Source organism: Fragaria vesca, linkage group LG2 (genome assembly GCF_000184155.1).
Source record: "Fragaria vesca subsp. vesca linkage group LG2, FraVesHawaii_1.0, whole genome shotgun sequence".
NCBI lineage: Eukaryota > Viridiplantae > Streptophyta > Magnoliopsida > Rosales > Rosaceae > Fragaria > Fragaria vesca.
The window spans coordinates 15085585-15106614 of NC_020492.1; the positions used below are offsets into that span (position 1 = coordinate 15085585).

The 21030-nt window shown below is 38.1% G+C and overlaps 2 protein-coding genes across 2 annotated transcripts; both read left to right on the forward strand.

The window, feature by feature from the left end:
• Window positions 1–2652: 2652 nt before the first annotated feature.
• LOC101309893 (serine carboxypeptidase-like 42-like) lies at window positions 2653–6663 on the forward strand. Its single transcript, XM_004290516.1, has 10 exons — window positions 2653–3102; window positions 3823–3930; window positions 4011–4103; window positions 4287–4379; window positions 4686–4771; window positions 4895–5173; window positions 5274–5407; window positions 5747–5839; window positions 5926–6043; window positions 6164–6663. The coding sequence occupies exons 1-10, from the start codon at window positions 2871–2873 to the stop codon at window positions 6329–6331; spliced, it is 1404 nt and encodes a 467-aa protein (XP_004290564.1). The 5' UTR covers window positions 2653–2870; the 3' UTR covers window positions 6332–6663.
• Window positions 6664–11033: 4370 nt separating this feature from the next.
• Window positions 11034–14436, forward strand: LOC101295489 (pentatricopeptide repeat-containing protein At3g09040, mitochondrial-like). The gene has a single exon (XM_004292495.1). It carries the CDS (start codon window positions 11034–11036, stop codon window positions 14088–14090), a length of 3057 nt encoding a protein of 1018 aa, XP_004292543.1. The 3' UTR covers window positions 14091–14436.
• Window positions 14437–21030: the final 6594 nt, after the last annotated feature.

The window sequence follows — 21030 nt, forward strand, 5'->3', positions numbered from 1 at the left end:
CACTATGAGAGAATAACACAAGTACAAGATAAATCACTCAAGTTTATACCCAACCCGAGCCCTTGCATCCAAAAGGATATCCTATTGTACACCCTCTCTCATCTTAGAAAACCACTCTATCCCAAGAGTTATACATGCTCTTGAACACAACTCCCAAGAGCTACACACACCCTTGAACACAACTCTCCTTATCTTCTACATCTTGAAGGCCGTTGGAGTTCTCCCTCTCTTGTTGTGTTGTCTTGTTGTCTTACTTCCACACAAGCTTCATCTATTTATACCATTGATATAAGTCTCTTAGACTTACCCCATCAATGACCATTCATTCATCTTCCTCATTAACTCCATAGGAAGGCCATTCATGAATCAACCTTCAATCCCCCTCCTTAACTCCCTAGGAAGGCTAAGAGGCACATCATGAACTACACCATGCATTTATTCCCATTGCATCAACTTCACCATGTATTTATGCCTAATACATGCACTTAATTATGCATCAATTACCATGCTTAAGTTAGCCACCATGAATGCACAAATCATAACCATCATGCATTCATACCATGCAAAATATCTCCACCATGGAGGGATAGGCACTAAACCTAACATGAGGTTGGGGATCTCTGCCATCGCCCTGTGCAGCATCTGAGGAGCTGATGCCGATTGCGTAAAGGCCACCAGACCCATTGTGCGAACCAGAGTCTAAGCCTGAGTGCGAGACCCAGAAGCAACAAAATGGTTCCCATTCTTGGTTAGGGTGTCGTGACCGAACGGTGAGGTGAGAAGGGTTAGGGTTTGCATCCGGAGACCCACCACCCAAAATCACCATTGCTGACATATTCGGCGGTCCCTGACAACCTCCGGCCTTGTGTTCGAGCAAACCACATAACCTGCAGAACCCACAAATCCTTTCGTATTTGAAGGTTAACATCACAGATATCAAATCCATATCTTCCCCGAAATCAAATTAGATTGGATGATAAGCTTGCTTCATAGGGGAATCCAGGTAGTGCTCCAATCGAACTCTAACTCGCCTACATAGAGAATGTTCGAGTTGTCATGGTGGAGGATCCAGCCAAGTGTCGCACCCACCATGTACAATGCTTCCTTCGTCATTAGATCCGGTGGGAGACTGAAAACCTCAACCCAAATTGAGATAGTTTTGATCAGAACCAACGTCACATCCTTTCTGCCATCATACAAAGCAAGAGCAAACATCGTTTTGCCATAAAACCACGACCCTCCTTCAACGATGTGTTTCTGGCTTTCTGCATCATTGAATCTCAACACATAGTGCTCCCCCTGAGACCTAATTTGTAACTTTTCCTTCAGATCCCAAAGCGTGGCCATTGTTGGCATGAAAGCTTTGGGAACCACCTTCTTCTTGGAAGACTGATACATGATGACCCCCTGCCAAAATCATCTATATACGGATTTTATTAGCAAGAATAAAAGTCAAATAGTCATTGCAAAGCGTCTATTGTTTTCGTAAGCAAGAGTAAAAGATAATACAAAACTGTCATTGTAGAAGCCACGATATTATTATACGAACGATAACAACAAGAATCGAACCCAAGTACTTCATAAAAATTATTTAACATAATATATAAAGATGTTACCAATCGTTAGTCAAGGGACGAGCCCAATCACAAAGTATGCAAGCGTGAGACCGAAAACCTACCATAAGTAAAGAACTTGAGTCTTTAACTCGATCAAGCTAGAAAAAGTGAGATGAGATTAGAGCTAGTTATCTTTAGATAGAAAATATAGTGTAACTTATATAGATAGTTATCTGCAGACAGTGGATATATGTTAGTTATAGTATCTGCAGATTGTGAGCAGAGATATAGTATATATAGTGTAGATATAAGTATACAATTATTTTGTTTATAAGTTTTATAACTCGTCTTAGGTCTTAAAATCTTAGGTCCGGTCTCGGATAGATGTAATTGTTATAAACTACTAGTACTTTATGAGGAAAAAAAAACAGAATTGTTAAATAGTAAATTTTGAGCATGAATTATACTTGTTATGAGACTAGATACATCTCAATTAAGAAGTTTTCTCAAATAAGAAGTTGTGAATTATAATTTGACACACAAAATATTACTTGATATTGGATAATGCTCCAATGTGCGCTGTCCCTAGATCATGATCCAAAAACTTACAACTATTTTTACCATAATGTGGTCAAGATGCATGGTTAATTCCTATGGCATATTATTTTGGCCAACCCACGCAACACCCAAGAATGATTGGAGTATAGCCAAAGATAAGAAGTGGGTGTTGACTTGATTACCATGTACTCTGTAGCGTGTGCCTAGTTATTATCTTCTCAAGTTTCGAAAATGCCGAAGTGGAACACACTCACGATTATTACTATGCCAACGTCTCTCACGTCTCTCTCGTTGAGCACAGCATGACTGCAAATTCTGCAAAGCAGCAAAAACCCAAAAACAGTACTCTTTAACTTTCTCAGCTGTTGCTAGCTTCTCTTCTAGTCTTTACCTTCTTCCTAACGTCTCTCTGCTTATTATCTACTTGTGTAAGAACAGTGCCTTCGTACATGTCATATATAGCAAATTCCTCAGATCTGAATCATAGTCTGATATGCATTATGTAAGAGGAAGATACCCTTTTGGTTGAAAAAGCAGGCCAGATTTCACGTGTCTGTTATAACAGAATGTGCTTCAAAAAGATAATGCTGTACTCATTATTATATTGACTGTGAATTATCTTTTTCGTTTAAAAGAAGCAAGTGTATATGGTTTTGAGAGTGAGTGTGGCTATATATTAGTAGATAGAAGTGTACTTTGAGAGAGAATTGCATAGGAATTGAGAAAGAGATTTGTTTAGTGAGAACATTTCAGGACATGGGGCTGTTTTGGTTTAGTGTGGTTTTGATTGGATTGGTGCTTGTTGGGGTTGAGGGGTACCCAGCTGAGGATCTGGTGGTGAAATTGCCTGGTCAGCCACAAGTTGGGTTTAAACAGTATGCTGGGTATGTTGATGTGGATGTGAAGAATGGGAGGAGTTTGTTTTACTATTTTGTTGAAGCAGAGAATCAGGCTGACAAGAAGCCCCTATCTCTTTGGCTCAATGGAGGTAAAACAGCTCAATTGGGTTTCTCTGTTTCTGTGCTCATTGATATATTTTTGAAATTTGGGGGGCAAAGTTTTAAATTTTAGTTGGACTCTACTGTGCAATTGATGGGTTTCTTGTACTTTGTTTGTTCTTGCTCTTGTTCTTTTCATTTCGTTCAATTTTTACTTGTAGTCTCACTTTCTTCTCTTGATTTCTATTAGAATTCCTTGCCCTTTTCCATTTTGTCCCTATAAGTTTATGACATTGTCTCATTCTGATGATATAACTTCCCACTGAATAACCCTGGTGAAACTTGAAAGCTTCAGACTTTCAGTTACCTGCTTAGAGTTCTGCATGTCAGTTATTACTTACCAACAAAAGTAACTTCTTCAAACTTATCACTGGGCATGTCTTGTCTATCCCCAAAATAGAAAATTTTCATGTAGTTTTTTTTGTCGATGAATGAATTTTCATGTAGTCATGAGAGTGCATGCTTCAAATTATTTAATAAATGTTCTGATAGTCATTGTCTTCTGTTGAACTTTGACCTTGACATAACATAAGAACAACTTGGGTTTTATGTTGGATGAATTTGTACTAATTGAGCTTGTTTTCATGTATCATATGCTCTTTGTCCAGAATGAAAAAGTTATCGAGATGTCTCTAGCTTTAACTGTTCTCTGTTCATTAAGCTGGGGCTCTTGAACACCAAATTGATTGACCATATTTTACCATGTTCAGGTCCAGGCTGTTCCTCTATTGGGGGTGGTGCCTTCACAGAGTTGGGTCCGTTTTACCCTACAGGTGATGGTCGAGGACTCCGAAGAAACCCATCATCCTGGAATAGAGGTAAATCATTTTACTTTTCTGATTGACACTTCAATTTACGAAACCTATCTAAATTATACCACATTGTTTATGTCTTGTAGCATCTAATCTCCTCTTTGTTGAGTCTCCTGCTGGAGTGGGATGGTCATACTCAAATACAAGTTCCGATTATAATTCTGGGGATGCTTCCACTGGTAAACTTAATAGCTACATTTACTTCCTTTTTTTTCTTTTTTTTCTTTATCACTTATTCAAGTATGTGCTTTTCAATGGGTCTGCTTTTGGCTATTGCTAAATATAATATAGCAATTAGGCTTAACTGAGATACTTCTCGATCTCTTTGATTTGAACCAAGCTTGTTTTCTTCATTTTGGCAGCAAGGGATATGCACACATTCTTGTTGAAATGGTATGAGAAGTTTCCAGCTTACAAGTCTAGAGCGCTGTTCCTTACCGGAGAAAGCTATGCAGGTGCATAGTCTAATCAATGTTCATTAACTTCATTTTACCAACTCAGTTTACAATGAGATGCACCGTAATTTCTTTTGAAGGGAGATCAAATATTTTTTTTAATAATTGCTAATTAAATTGAACCATAAGTGGATGTTCCTTTCCATGTTGTAATTGCACACAAAAGTGAAAGTGGAAATGTTTGAATGTAAATATTACATCCTGGTGAACCTACAACCTATATCTTTTCTGAATGTAAACTTGGTCATTTGGTTTTATGTAGTCTTTCTCTGTTTTTATGATACTTACAAATTGTTTGATGTTCAGGGCACTACATACCACAATTGGCTGTTGCTATATTGGATCATAACAAACATTCAACTGGTTTCAAGTTCAATCTCAAGGGGGTTGCTGTAAGACCTCATATTCTCTTAATTAAATGCTCCATAGTTCTATTCTTTTTATTTTTTGTTTTATTTTTTTTCTGTTTATTATTCTGCTGATGTTTGCTCATAGAAACTTCAATTTTATGGTAGATTGGGAATCCACTTCTGAGACTTGATCGTGATGTACCGGCAACATATGAATTCTTTTGGTCACATGGAATGATTTCTGATGAAATTGGTCTTACAATCATGAACGATTGCGATTTTGATGATTATGAATTTGCAATCCCTCACAACGTAAGTGTAGCATGCAACAATGCAATAGCTACAGCCAATAGCATAGTTGGGGACTATATAAACAATTACGACGTGATTCTTGATGTTTGTTATCCATCTATAGTGGAGCAAGAACTGAGACTGCGGAAAACGGTACACTCCACACTTTCTTGTTTTTCTTTTCCTTTGCAATTTCATGCAAATTGTCCTATCATTGTTGCACTGAGTGTTTCCAACTCACTACTTTCTGCAGGCTACTAAGATAAGTGTTGGAGTAGATGTGTGTATGACATATGAGCGACGGTTTTATTTCAACCTTCCTGAGGTTCAGAAAGCCCTTCATGCAAATCGTACAAACTTGCCTTATAGCTGGAGTATGTGCAGCAAGTAAGGGACGTATACGTAGATACCTGTTTGTAAGCATATATACCAGCAAATATTTTCTTTTCATATTCAGCAGAGCAGAAAATATATAATGCAAATCAATTTCGTTGATTTTTCAATTCAAACAGCTGAATAAGAAAAGAAAATACGTGTAGCATAACTTTTTCAGTTACTGCTTCAAATTTGAATGAATTGAATTACAATTTTGAAACAATTATAACGTGCAGATCATCCTTATTTATCTAATATTTGATGTTCATACTATGATACTATTAAGTCAAATATTATTGTATGACTTGCATTGATCTTATGACTGATCTTTCAAATTTTTTCATTGCACAGTGTTCTTAATTACAGTGATACTGATGGTAACCTAAACATGCTTCCCTTGCTGGCAAGGATAGTTAAAAATCATATACCACTTTGGGTTTTCAGGTACTTAATTAGGCTTAACATAATAAATTTTCAAACTGTTGTAATTTTGTAGTGTCCTCCATAATATGATTGTCCACTGATTGCAGTGGAGACGAAGATTCTGTTGTTCCACTATTGGGCTCCCGGACACTCATCCGTGAACTAGCACATGATCTAAAGTTCAAGATAACAGTGCCCTATGGAGCTTGGTTTCACAAAGGCCAGGTGCTGAATTATTTCGTTACAAAAGTTTATATCATTTAGTTCGTCTCTCATGGAACAATATCCTTACTGTGTTATTCTTCAACCACTGTTTATGGTTGTTATGTTTGTAACTTTGTATAGGTTGGAGGGTGGGCAACGGAGTATGGAAATCTGTTGACGTTTGCCACAGTAAGAGGCGCTGCACATATGGTACCCTATGCTCAACCATCAAGAGCATTGCACCTGTTCAGTTCATTTGTTCGTAATCGTAGATTGCCCAACACAACACGTCCTCCCATTGATGAATAAGATGTATCATAAAAATTGGTAATGCTTCAGCCGGAAGATTTAGTAGTTTCAGAAGTTCATTCCTTGACAACAAGGGATGTAACTTAGTAGCAGGACTTGGTAATTACAGAAGCTCATTTCGTTACAACAAGGGTAAGACCAATAAATAACATGAATTGTTTTTAGTGAGACTACAAAACAAAGAGAGAGAGATGAGCGGGCAAAACAGTAGAGAGGAATATTTAATTTTTACGGCATCTGCAAAAAAACAATGAAGAACATTGATTGTATTCTTCAACATTATTGAATCCTCGCGTTTTGGGGATAATATAGCAAGTTGAAATTGTTTGTCCAGCTTTTTCTTTGATTCTTGTAAGAATTTAGAATTGACTGAACAGAATAGCATAGAATTGAGGCTTACAACCACAAGTTGTGTGTATCAGTCTCTCACTTATGCTGTAGTTCAAAGTCACAGAAAGAATTTAAATATCGAGTCAATTTTCTTTGGTTAATTACTATGATAAAAATTAAAACCTCTAAAAAGTTTTTTGAAGGCTTCAGTGCTTTGGTCTATGTTCGTTTTCTGTAAAATGTAAATGGTTTCTCGGTTAGTCTTAGCAGAGTGAGAGAACCAATGATTAAAACCTTGAACAGAAACTCTATAGCATTCTTGTTCACTCGAGTTAAACGAGGAAGATGAACTACGACCGTATCATGATTCATAGACTTGTAGCAAAACTGGTCCTAAGAGCCTTCAAATTGTACTTCAGTTACGTTATACAAGTTCAAGGAATATCTATCCTGAAAGTTCGACGTGATCCTTGAAAAGATGATAACTTGGCGGAATAATAATCATTCATTGATACAAAGAAGATTACATATACAATGAACGATAGAGACTAACTAGGAAACTATCCTATAATTATGAACAATATCAGGAAACAAATATACACATATGAACTCATTCCTAATAGGGAAGATAGATCAGATTAGTTGAATATTTTCCTTACATTGCAGCTTTGACTTTCCAACACTCCCCCTCAAGTTGGAGAGTGAATGTCTTGCACTCCCAACTTGCGAATCATTGGCATGAACACCTCCTTTCCCAAAGCTTTGGTTAACACATCTGCTAGCTGATTCATAGAACTCACAAATCTTGTTTCAACAGAACCTTCTTGAATCTTGTCCCTTATAAAGTGACAATCCATCTCTATATGTCGCATGCGTTCATGGAAAACCGGATTAGCAGCAATATGTAATGCAGCTTTATTGTCACAATATAACAACGCAGCCTCTTGATGTAAAATTCCCAAGTCTCTAAGTAAATAGCGAAGCCATGTTAATTCACAACAAGCTCCCGTCATTGCACGGTATTCGGCCTCAGCTGAAGAAAGAGAGACTGTTTTCTGACGCTTCGATCTCCATGAGATCAATGATGGACCCAAGAATACACAGTACCCCATAGTAGACCTTCTAGTAAGAGGACATCCTGCCCAATCGGAATCACAGTAAGCTCTCAACCGAAAATCATTGTTTGAAGAAAAGAAGAGACCTTGACCAGGGGCACTTTTCAAATAGCGTACAACTCGCAAGGAAAAAACATTAATAGGTTGAACGGAAAGATTTAAGAAGTTCTTAGCAATGAATTTCAAAGGAAGATGGGAAACATGACCTAAACGACCATGCCAAAGGTCAGTGGATGGGGTAGATGAGGTTGTGAGGTTGCAAGCTGATTGATGGCTTGAGGATGAATGAGAATTTGGCAATGTTTTCTTCGTCGCCAATGATGCCAGGTAATATAAACCTTCACGTTGTTTACCTAAACCAATCATCCTCCCTGTAGCCAGATCCTGCAAAATACACCAATAAGGGAAAAAAGTCACTGAACAATTCAAGCCTCTCGTTAATCGACTGACGGACATTAAATCAACTTTGAATGTAGGTACACACAACACGTTATGCAAATAATACTCAGAACTCAGAGGCAAAGAACCCTTGGCAACAATATTAGCCCTTTCTCCACTAGGCAACAATACGGAAGGCAATGAACAATATTTGTTCTTGTGTAATAATGAGTCTTGAGATGAAGAGATGTGATCCTTCGCGCCGCTATCAATAATCCAATTGCGGGAAGTGACCTCAGATAAAATTGGTTCTGTTACAACAACATTAGCTTTTGAACTATCATATCCTTTGTGATTCAAAATAGCCAAAGCACGTTGACGTAGTTGCTTGGGGAGAGGGATGCGAACGGAGAAACCATTTTGCCGGATAGGTTGACTTGATCGATCATATTGGTTGAACACTACCAACAAGGACAGATGATCAGGATGATCAATGAAGAATGATTTGAAATTTTTATTGGCCATGGAGACAAGAGAATTGTTGTACGAGATATAGAGTACAACGGATTGAGATGAAAAATCGTTGCACGAGAGATAAGGTGCACAACTGTAGAGTCAGGATCTAGTCCTGCTCTGATACCATGAAAAGATGATAACTTGGCGGAATAATAATCATTCATTGATACAAAGAAGATTACATATACAATGAACGATAGAGACTAACTAGGAAACTATCCTATAATTATGAACAATATCAGGAAACAAATATACACATATGAACTCATTCCTAATAGGGAAGATAGATCAGATTAGTTGAATATTTTCCTTACATTGCAGCTTTGACTTTCCAACAATCCTAATTAGAGACCAATGGGAGGAGGGTTTAGCCATAAGTTGAGACTTGAGACAGGGTTTTGAATATGTGCCCCTGTCCTGCAAGTCTGCAACTTTGTCAAGCAGCCGTTGCAAATCTATCTTTGTTGGTTAGCTCGTAGTCGGTGGCCGATCTAGGATATACTATGGGGTAGGCTAATTTCAGTAGGCATTTCCTTTTTATTTTTATTTTTATTTTTTATTTTTTTTTAAGGTAAATCGATAATTTCATTACTTATCTATAGACCATAACCAAAAGTCACTTATAATAATCATTGTCTTGAGTCAGAATGCTCTAACATCAACAATTCATTGTAAACAGGTTAAACTCACTTATTAAGCAATGCTCATCTCACTACCTAACTCGCTTTGAAAACTAAATCTAGTCGTCTAGAGATCATAATTAGTGTACAACTAGAAATACTGAGAATTACATAAATGAAATCAGAATTGCTAGACCTAGACCATAATTTGCTAGGCATATTTTTTTTTGAATTGAAATTTATTTAGTTCTTGTGGTTTGAAGTTGACATATGTTCAGGCTTTGTGGTTTTATTTTAATCTGAATGATCCTTAAAGTCACGAATTTTTATCCAAATGGTCATTCCGTCAATTTTTTTTGTTAGAATATTGACGTGGCCGTTAAAGACACTGTAATTTTTAACGGCCACGTCAATATAAAAAACACTGTAATTTTTAACGGTCACGTCAATAATTTAACTGAGAAAATTGACGGAATGATCATTTGAATGAAAAATAGTGATTTGAAAGACCATTTAAATAAAAATAAAACCACAAGGACTGAACAAATGCCGATTTCAAACCACAAAAACTATACAATATTTTACCCTTTTTTTCACAATACTTCTAAAGATAGACATTGATAACACTAACAAATGTGTAGTTCTATCAGTCATGTTCACCTGATTAGCTAAGGGATCCATGGTCAAACATCGTTAAATTTAAATTCAAAGGTTGAAAACAAAACAACTTAACTTTAAAATAATATTTTCTACCATTAGATTTACATCATCTAAGGGTGATTAACCATAATTCTCTTAATTCGACAAAATGAACGTTACTGATAGTTCTAAGAGAAACACTAACAAGTTTTTTTCAACGAAATGCTAATAAATAAAATGAAAGTTTGGCAAAACAATAAGAAAATAGTTTAACCAAAGAATGGAGGTGAAGAATTGGGAAGAAAAGAAACATAAAAGAGAGGCCGGAGCCCGGAGAGGCAAAGATGTTCCGACCGTCTTACTTGAGACTGTGCTTGACAGCCTTGACTCGATTATGTTTCCGATTACCCAATAACTTTGTGCCACCTGTCTAAATTTGCTCACACATAAACATGCTCTTTCTCTCACTCCCATCTTCTCTTAAACCCTATCGTTTGCTTAAACCCTCTCTCTCTCTCTCTGGAAGCCACTGAACAAGACCCAGCAGCTGCCCTTTCATCTCTCTATTAGGTACGATCCCACTTTCTCTTAGTCGTTTCAGAATCTGATTTCTGTTAATTTTTTTTATCAGGATTCAATAAGAGCCTTCTTAAATCTTCAATTTTCATATTTTGAGTGATTTTGGCTTATCAAGTATGAAACCTTCATTGGGTCTGCAATTAGGATCAGAATATTTGGGGTTTTTTTTTTTTTTTTCTATTTCTTATTGGGTTCATCAACTCTAAATTGAATGCTTGCCAATTTCTATGGTTTCATATAGGTTTCTGAGAGAGGGAAATGACCAAGATTTATCCTTTATAACTTTTCCAGTGTGAAAATTCAGAACTGAGGTGCTGAGACTAGTCATTTCTTTGTCTGGGTTCTGCTTTCTGTTTCTATATGCTTCACTTCAAAGCTTGACATGCTTTATTTCTTTCACTCATATATCCATTGAGATTTTCGGTTTATGTATGACTTGAGAGCCTCCATGTTAACTTTGGTGCAAAGACAGTAACATGGATCAGTCTTTATAGAAGCCGAGTGATATAACTATGTCATGAGTCAATGCGCCTCAGGCTTCCCTATAAGACTTTACACTCCTTCAGCCAACACCGCAGCCTCTCATCCGAATTGATTCTTCCCTATGGAACCCCCGAGCCGCTTCACACCCATCTCTTCCAAATTTGTCGAGAACAATGCAGGCTTATCAAGACCCACAAAGTGTTCGGTGAAATGTCTGAAAGGGAGCTGGCTCAAGCTTCAAGAACCTGCAAGGCTATCCATGCCCAGGGTTTGAAATTTGAATTTGGGTCGAAAGGGTTGCTAGGAAATGGCATTGTGGGTTTTTATGCCAAGTGTGGTAACCTGGGCTATGCCGAGAAGGCATTTAATTGCCTTGAAAATAAGGATGTCTTTGCTTGGAACTCTGTCTTATCGATGTATTCAAACAAAGGATTGCTTGATCAGGTTCTGAACTCATTTCAGTCAATGTGGAATTGCAAGGTTTTGCCGAATGAGTTCACATTTGCAATGGTCTTGTCTGCTTGTACAAGATTGGTGAATATAGAGTATGGTAGACAAGTTCATTGCAGTGTTATAAAGTTGGGGCTTGAGTTGATATCATTTTGTCAAGGTGCACTCATTGATATGTATGCCAAGTGCAATTGCATAAGTGATGCTCAGCAGATATTTGAAAGTGCAATTGAGTTGGATACTGTCTCTTGGACAACAATGATTTCAGGGTATGTTCAAGTTGGGCTGCTTGAGGAAGCACTTAAAGTGTTTAAGGAGATGCAGAGAGTTGGCGGTTTTGTGGACCAGGTGGCCTATGTGACTGTCATAAATGCGTGTGTTGGTCTAGGAAGGCTAGATGATGCATGTGACTTGTTCTCGCAGATGCCTAATCCAAATGATGTGGCATGGAATGTGATGATTTCTGGACATGCAAAGAGAGGTTTTGAGGTAGAGGCTGTTAACTTTTTCCTGCAAATGAGGAAAGGTGGTGTAAAACCGACAAGATCTACACTGGGAAGTCTTTTAAGTGCAATCTCTAGTTTAGCAGCTCTAGACTATGGGCTGATAGTTCATGCAATTGCAATAAAGCAGGGGTTAGAATCTAATGTTTATGTAGGAAGTTCTTTAATCAATATGTATGCCAAGTGTGAAAAAATTGATGATGCTACAAGAATATTTCATTATCTATCGGAGAAAAATGTTGTCTTGTGGAACACAATGCTTGGGGGTTATGCGCAGAATGGTTATGCCCATGAAGTCATAAGTTTATTTACTAATATGAAGGCATGTGGTCTTCACCCTGATCAGTTTACCTACACCAGCATTCTTAGTGCCTGTTCTTGCTTGCAAAATCTTGAAATGGGTCGCCAATTGCATTCAGTCATCATCAAGAACCAATTTGCATCAAATTTATTTGTCGGAAATGCATTGATTGATATGTATGCTAAATCAGGCAATCTGAAGGAAGCAAGGTACCAATTCGAGCTCATAAGAAATCGAGACAAGGTATCTTGGAATGCAATTATTGTTGGGTATGTGCAGGAAGAGGATGAGGATGAGGCTTTTTGTATGTTCAGAAGAATGATATTGCATGTGATTGTGCCTGATGAAGTATCCTTGGCCAGTATACTAAGTGCTTGTGCAAATGTTCAAGCACTGAAGATGGGATGGCAAGTCCACTGTCTATCGATTAAAATTGGTCTAGAAACAAGCCTTTACTCTGGGAGCTCCCTTATTGATATGTATTCCAAATGTGGGCTCATTTGGGATTCACGAAGAGTTCTTGATCTCTTGCCCCATTGCAGTGTGGTCTCGATGAATGCTCTGATTTCTGGCTTTGTTCATAGAAACTTTGAGGAAGCAATAAACATATTTTGTGAAATGCAGGATATTGGATTAAATCCATCTGAAGTTACTTTTTCAAGTCTTTTAGATGCATGCAGTGGACCTAGTATGTTACCACTGGGAAGACAAATCCACAACATAGTACTGAAGAAAGGCCTTTTGTTTGATGGTGACTTCTTAGGGGTCTCTCTTTTGGGGATGTATATGAACTGCCAAAGCAAAATAGATGCCACCAATCTTTTCTTAGAATTCCATAAGCCAAAAAACAAAGTATTATGGACTGCTATGATTTCGGGATTCAGTCAAAATGATTGTATAGAGGAGGCATTGCAGTTCTATCAAGATATGCGTAGTGATAATGCGCTCCCAGACCAAGCAACTTTCGCAAGTGTTCTTCGAGCATGTGCTGTTATATCTTCTTTACAAAATGGTAGACAGATACATTCCCTCATTTTTCATACTGGTTTTAATTTGGATGAGTTAACATGTAGCGCCCTGGTAGACATGTATGCCAAATGTGGGGATGTGGGAAGCTCCATGCAAGTTTTCCAAGAAATGGGTACTAAGAATGGTGTTATCTCTTGGAACTCAATGATCGTTGGTTTTGCTAAAAATGGGTATGCAGAAGATGCATTGAAGATCTTTGATGAGATGAAGCAATCTCATGTTGAGCCTGACGACGTCACATTTCTTGGTGTTCTCACTGCATGTAGTCATGCAGGGAAGGTAGCCGAAGGTCGTGAGATATTTGATTCTATGGTCAACGATTATTTTATTCAACCCAGGGTTGATCATATTTGCTGCATGGTTGATCTTCTGGGCAGATGGGGTTTGCTTAAAGAAGCAGAAGAGTTTATTGATAGGTTAGATATTATACCAAACTCTATGATTTGGGCCACATTGCTTGGTGCTTGCAAATTACATGGAGACGACATAAGGGGTCGGCGTGCGGCAGAGAAACTCAAGGAGTTAGAACCACAAAGTTCGTCACCATATATGCTACTTTCTAGCATGTGTGCTGAATCTGGAAACTGGAATGAGGCCAACTCTTTGAGGAGGGAAATGAAGGAAAAAGGGGTTATTAAGTTGCCTGGATTTAGTTGGATTTTTGTGGGACAGAGGACAAATTACTTTTCTGCTGGGGACAAGTCTCATCCAAGTGCTGCTGAAATTCATGTAGCTTTAAAGTACTTGACAGCAATAATGAAAGGAGAGGGCTATGTTTTTGATGAAACAGAATCTTTGTTGCATGAAGAAGAGTGAGAGAAGTCTTCTGGCTATCAGACACTAATGCATATTTCATTACTATTACTGTCCCAGAAGTATTCTGAATGGTGCTTGCAAATTTAATCTGTCGTTGTCTCCCTCTCATATATCTGCATATTTATGAGTTCCCCTGTGATTAGGGATTCTCAACTGAAGATCTGTTCTTTGGGAAGCCTGGTTAACAGCAAGTTAAGGTCAGGCAGTATGCGATATGTGTTCACGTGAATATCCATTGCTGGAGGAGCTTGTTCTACTACTTTTTAGGAGCAGACAGACGCTGGCAAAAAAGTACCTTGCTGTTTAATTTAGTGATGGGTTTGTTGCTCTGGTATCTCGGGGAGTCCAGCCAACATATGTGGAACTTCGAAACTGTGAGCCTCTCTATGTTCCTCGAACAAATTCTGATATTTTATTTTGACTATATTCAATTATAGCAAGGTTCTTTCTTTATGGAAATATAATCAAAGGTCTTTCTTTGTTAAATTTTATTGCTTGTTCCATGGTGATGTTGAAGGTTCACTTCATTATTTCTACTTTAGTACTCTTGTTCCAAGAATTTCACAGATTTAGTTTCTGTTTTTCATTTAGAGCATCTCCAACAGTTTTCCCATTTTCTCGATTTCCTTTATTTTAGGGAATATTAAGCATTTTTTAGGTCCAACAACTTCCTTATCTCATTCTCTAAAATGGGGATGGAGAAGAAAGAGAAGTCTTCATTCCCCAAATTTGCAGTAAAGTCTTAATTCCCCAAAATTAAATTCTTCACATGCTCCAATGAGAAAAAGACATCAATAGAATATTTTATTGGGTATTTTAATGTTACAATAAAATATATTATGTTTTTTTGTTATAATTAATGATGATATAGTATATTTTATTGTTGTATTAAATGCCGCAATCTCCAAAATGGAGAAGATGTTGGATTTTTAGCGTAATTTTTTTTAGAGATTTTAGCTTTTGCTTCCCCATTTTAGAAAAATTTTGGAGAAGCTGTTGGAGATGCTCTTAGTTTTTACATTTTATTTATTTTTATAACTTTCATGGAATTTGAAGAGCATGCATTTAAGCACAAAAACATGTTCCTATCAATTGCGAGTAACAAGGGAAATAACTTGCTTTGTAAAATACCAACTAGTCTTTTACCCGTGTATTTGCACGGTAAATCAGAAAATGGAGGAACTTTCACTTGAACTGCTCCACCTAAAGTGGGATGAATATGCTAATTCTTATTTTTTTTTTGTAGATTACTACTCCACCGAAAGTGGGAAGAAACTACCACGGCCTTTTTTTTCTCAGAATTCTAATGTTGTATGGTCAAGCCTATAGTATCTATTATTTTTGTTTCTTTGAGAATTTTTTACTACCTTGGTTTTTTGGGTAATTGAAAAAAATGCTTCACTAAAGACACCAAAGCTGCACCTAATAGCAAAGATAACAAGAGGCAGTTTAATGTAGAAGAGCTATAAGAACTCTGAATCTCACCATAGTCACTTCATCTCCATCCTTTTAAAATTGCTACCGGAGACCTCAGGGCTCAGGGCAAATGAAACTTATGTGTCTGTGACTCTGATCAGGATAAAGGCATTCATTATAAGTTGGGGACCTGAGGCTTTTGGTAACAGCCTTGTAGAAGGTCATTGCCAAGGTTTTGGCCTGGAGCTTGAGAGATGTGCTGGTGAAACTTTTGCAAGGGGAAGATATATAGATGCTGTCCTAAGTGTCCTGGTGGCTTTCCTGATGTGAGGAAGAAAAATGAGGGATTGGTCTTTAAAAAGTAGAATTGGACAGAGCCCTATGTGTTGACCATATTGAGGGGCGCAGCATCATAACTGCCCTCTTTGAATTTCTACTTCCAGAACGAAAAGAAAAAGGAAAAAAGAATTTCCCTCTGTCTTCTTTACTCAGAACCTTTCATCTCTTGCTCTTCGAAGATAACTGAGAATGGAGTCAAGGAGCTGCAGCTGGTCCCAAGGGGGAAGAAGAGAGAGGCTTTTACCATTGATTGTGGTAATGTTGGTTGAAAACAAGATCTGGATATTGCATCTTTCGAGCAATAACTGAAGCAAATTAAAGCCAAACAATCAGGACAACACCAGTACACCAGTATTGCCTTTCGTTGAAATTGGATCCATAATAGAAGCAATAGAAGATCAAACGACACCCCCAACACCTCTGAGAGCACAAACTTGGCTTTTCGCACTGATTTTTGTTACGGTTTGTTCCATCAGTTGACTATCAGATGATTTGTTTTGAAACTCATTTCCAATCAACAACTACATTGAGAATGATCATTGAAGCAATGCGGATGTTAAGCTCCTCCAGTCCATCTTGATGACCTCTGAATGAAAATTAAATAAGATAACAATGTTTTCAATTCATTCCTTCAGGCAGCAAATATGAGTGCTTTGTTCCTCTCATCTTCAACTTCTCCTCTGTGCTCAAGCTCACCTGAGTGTCCTCCCATTCCTTTCGCTTTCGCTCTCCCTCTATTCATTTGTGCTCTTTTTAGTTTTTACCGGCATTCTTCCTTCTTCGCTTCCGACCTTTGCCGAGCAATTGGACAGTGATTCTTTTTTACTCGTTTTCTGTATGAGGATAGTTACAACTTTTCCTCCCTCTATATGGTCGTTTTCCATTAGTTTGAAAAAACATGGTTGAAAATCAACATGAACAACCTAAAAGGGTTCAAAAATGAAAATTGTATTAGAAAACTAGGGTGACGTTCACACCCCAATTTTCGAAGGATAAATTTTCAAAAATTTGGACATGATATATCTTAAAATCTTAATATCTCAAAACCTGCTCAACAACTATCAAACTAAAAACAAATACTGGAAATGTAAATGTCAACAAACTCAACAATTGAGTTAAACATTAAATCTCCTTAATTATATCAACTTCAAAAGTCTAGTAATAATAACATCGCTCACATGAGCTTAAAGACAATTAACAAAATATATAGATAATTGTACATTGTCTAAAACCCAGCTCCTAAGCCACCGCTTCAACCCTGCTGATCATCACCTGCAAGTCTAACCCCTACACCATGAATTGGTGCACCGGGTTGTAAACAACAAACCCGGTAAGCTAAAAGCCCGTATGAGTAACTCCTAAAATAACTCAACCCAACAACACACAAAATAAAACCGAAAATTCCTGCTTAGAACTTAGTTCAGGAATTGCCTCAAACAATAAAATTCAAAAGAGAGTAAATAAGAAAGCATAACAATTCACAAAACAATCAATCATAAGTGAATCCTGCAAAAAGATAGTTCAGGAAATTCACTAAAAATCACACAAATAAGATTAAAGAGTCTCCTGCATTAAACATAGTTCAGGAGATACTCAAAATAAGGAAGAATAATTGACAACAATTAAGAACAAGTTAAAATCACAGAACCAACACTTTACAAAAATACATGTACCCATGAGACCCAGATACCAATAAGGTATCTCCCATGATCTACAACAAACACATGTACCCATGAGTCCCAGATATTAATAAATATCTCTCATGACCTACAACAACAATTTATGTACCCATGGGTCCTAGATACCTTCAGATACCTCCCATGACCTACACCGACAGACGGACTCTCTCTATTCCTAACCGTAACCAATCACCCGACCAAAGGCTTGCAACCCAGTTTGACTGTCCAATATCAATTCAAAAATAATAATAGCATCATAACCGTAACCAATCACCCGATTAAAGGCTTGGAACCTCGTTTGACTATCTAAACCACAAATCACAATATAATAAAATCAACATCAACGACCCAATAGCATATCAACAAATTATATCCTACCACATAGATATATTTATATGCACAAGATATAGTTATTCCCACAAGAATAACCTAACAAGAACCAAAAATATTATAATTTCATGAACCTTAAAAATAATCATATAATAGGAAAACTTGTTTTATCTTACCTAAGTCGTTGGCGATCAAGCTCATATATTTTAAAACAACAAAAAAAACAAAATTTTTAAATTAAAAACATAAATAATCATCAACAAAAATCATCATCGTAATTCATCATCATTTTATCATCATAAACCTTATCATCATCACCATCATCATTTAGGCTGGGCGCGGGCCGAGACCGGCCTACTTTTCATAAAGACCGGGCCCGGACCGGTAACAGTACAATCGGGCCGGTCTTTGCATATAAAAATTTTGGGCCCGGGGAAAGCCCGGTCCGGCAAAAGCCCGGACCGGTTTGGCAGGGTTTCGGGCCTGTTTTGCCGTCACCAAGAGGAAGAGAAGAGAGGTACCTGAGCGTCTGATTCTCAAGAGGGAAACCCGCAATCAAAATGAATCGATTGGAATTTGAAAACCACAATCATAAAATCAACAAAGTTCATCAAAGCACCAATCTTTTAAATCCAATTCAAAACCCAATTCACCAAAATCACAAAGCAAGCAAATTTCAGGGCTTAGTTTGAAGGTACCTGAGACCTCGTTGAAGGTTACGGCGACAGAGCCCTCTTCTGCCATGTTGAGTTGCCGCCGGAATCGCCGCGTCTTCCGCCTTTTCTGTTGCCACGGCGGCTTCCCCAATTTGTGAGAGAACTCAGAACTCAGCTCGTTGCACGGAAGATGTGCACTGGCATCGCCGAGACTCAAGAGGCGCGCAGGCGGCAGGTGTCGTCGAGAGGCAGGGAGGCGCGGAGGGCGAAGGGCGGAGGGCGAAGGGCAAAGGGCGAAGGGCAGAGGGTGGAGGGCGAAGGCGTCGAGAAGAGCAGCATGTTTCGTCTCTCAACGTCTCTGTTTGGTGTAAACTATGAAGTTTAGGACTTTTAGGTTTGACTTTACACTAAATGGACTAATCCTGTGTGGTTGAGCCTATCTTACTAGTATAAGACTGCTAAAATTATCCAATTGTTGAGTGACACATACGTAGGTCGGGCTTTCGGGCTTAAAAACTTTCGCAAAATTAGGGCCCGGGACCGGCCCGTGTATAGTTGGGCCCGACCTGAAATGGCAGCAAATAAATGAGGGCCCGTAAAAAAGCCCAGCCCGGCCCGCCGGGCCGGCCGGTCTGATCCGGTCTGATCCGGTCTTTTTTTTCATTTTGGGTTTTATGCCCACCCCTAATCATCATAATAATCATTATCAACAATACATTAATTATCATAATCATTTTATCATCATAAACCTTATCATCATCACCATAATCATAATAATAATCACCATCATCATCATAATAATAATCACCATAATCATCACAATTCCATAAATAATTGGTTCCAAGTGAACCTTGGTGAGATGTTACTCACCTATATATTCCCGCCGCGTCTTCACCAAAAACACAACAAAAAGAGCCAAGCCAATCACACCTCACAATCACCTAAAATTACACAAATAATAACCTTAGTAACCAAGGACTATAGGATATCAAACACTCTTAAACTAAACCTTAATCTAAAGAATGACAACCTTCTAAGGTCATCCAATTTAAAACCCAAAACTAAAATCCGAAGGTTTGCCCAAGGAGGGCAACTCTTCTTCAAGACCTCCCAAAGTCCTCGATCACCCAAAACTACACCAAAAACGGCTTCTACATTTCCAAATTACAAACTCAACAACCTCACACAAGCCTAAGCTTAAACTTAAAGTCCTAACATGCAATCCTTGCTCACAACCTAAAATTTTCACAACTCAACAAGCTCACAATAACAAGAGCTAGCTAACACGGAAACCTAGAGCTAGGAAACTGCCGGACGCGCTGCCATGCGCCGCCACAGGCGGCGGCGAGTGGGCCCTACGCGCCACCACAAACTTCCGAATTTGAGAAAACTCTCAACAGCAAAGTTGAAGCTTGAATCAAGGGGAACAACTTTCATACCTGAGGCTTCAACCAATTTTGGCTAGAAACTGCCCCGAAAATAGCAAACCTGATTTCAAACCCAAACCTGCAAATCCGGCCCCCAAACTAGCTCTTTAGGTCACCAAAGAGGTATAAACATCTCTAGAAGAGAGAGGAGAGCAAGACTCACCTAAACTTGGCCGGAATCGGCGTCGAAATCGTTGGTTTTCTGGTGGAACAGCAGCAGCTCCGCCGCTTCATGGCAGCTTCCAGGCGGTGCGACGGCGGGCGGGACTGCTCTAGAAGTGGAGAGGACGGCTGTGGGAGTCGAACGGGACCGGCGGCATCCAAAATGGTGGCCGAACGGAGAAGAACCAAGCCGAAGAAAATGAGAGTGCGAGAGGGTCGAGAGAGAGAGGAGAGAGAGGCTGTTTGCAGAATTCTAGGGTTTCCAAAAATAACCCAAACATCTTTCTATTTATAAACTTTCCAAAACCGGACACTAACTTTCTCTGACCATAACTTCCTCATACGAAGTCCGTTTCACGCGTGTCACATGTCTACGAACTCGTATCGTCGTGCTCTACAACTTTTGTGAAGGAAGTTTCTTGAGAAACCTAATGAATAAAAGTCCACCAAAAAGTCAACCAAATAAAAATAATAGAAACTAGTATCTAAAATTCCGGGGTATTACAGTTTTCATGCATGTATTTTCATTTTTGAGATTGAAAATGAAATGAAAATGTGTTTGGTGAGACATTTTTGAAAACGTGGAAAATGACAAAATGAAATTTTTTTTCAACTTTTATAGTGTTTTCCTTTTCTTTCCATTTTTGTTTTTGAAAACCATACTTTTATAGTGTTATTATCACAGCCATATGATGGCCATATACACATTTTTAGAATGTAAATACTAAAATAATACTACAAGTGTATCTGATAACAAGGTATTGAACTTTACAAAAACAAAACAATCTTTTCGAGCTCAACATGAACTTGAGATATTGGTAGAAACTATTATCATAAATTAGAAACTGTTCTTGATTTTGTGTAAGGAAAGTATTATGATCAACTTTATAGGATTGGGATCTTCACAATAATATATAAACTCCATTTTGGT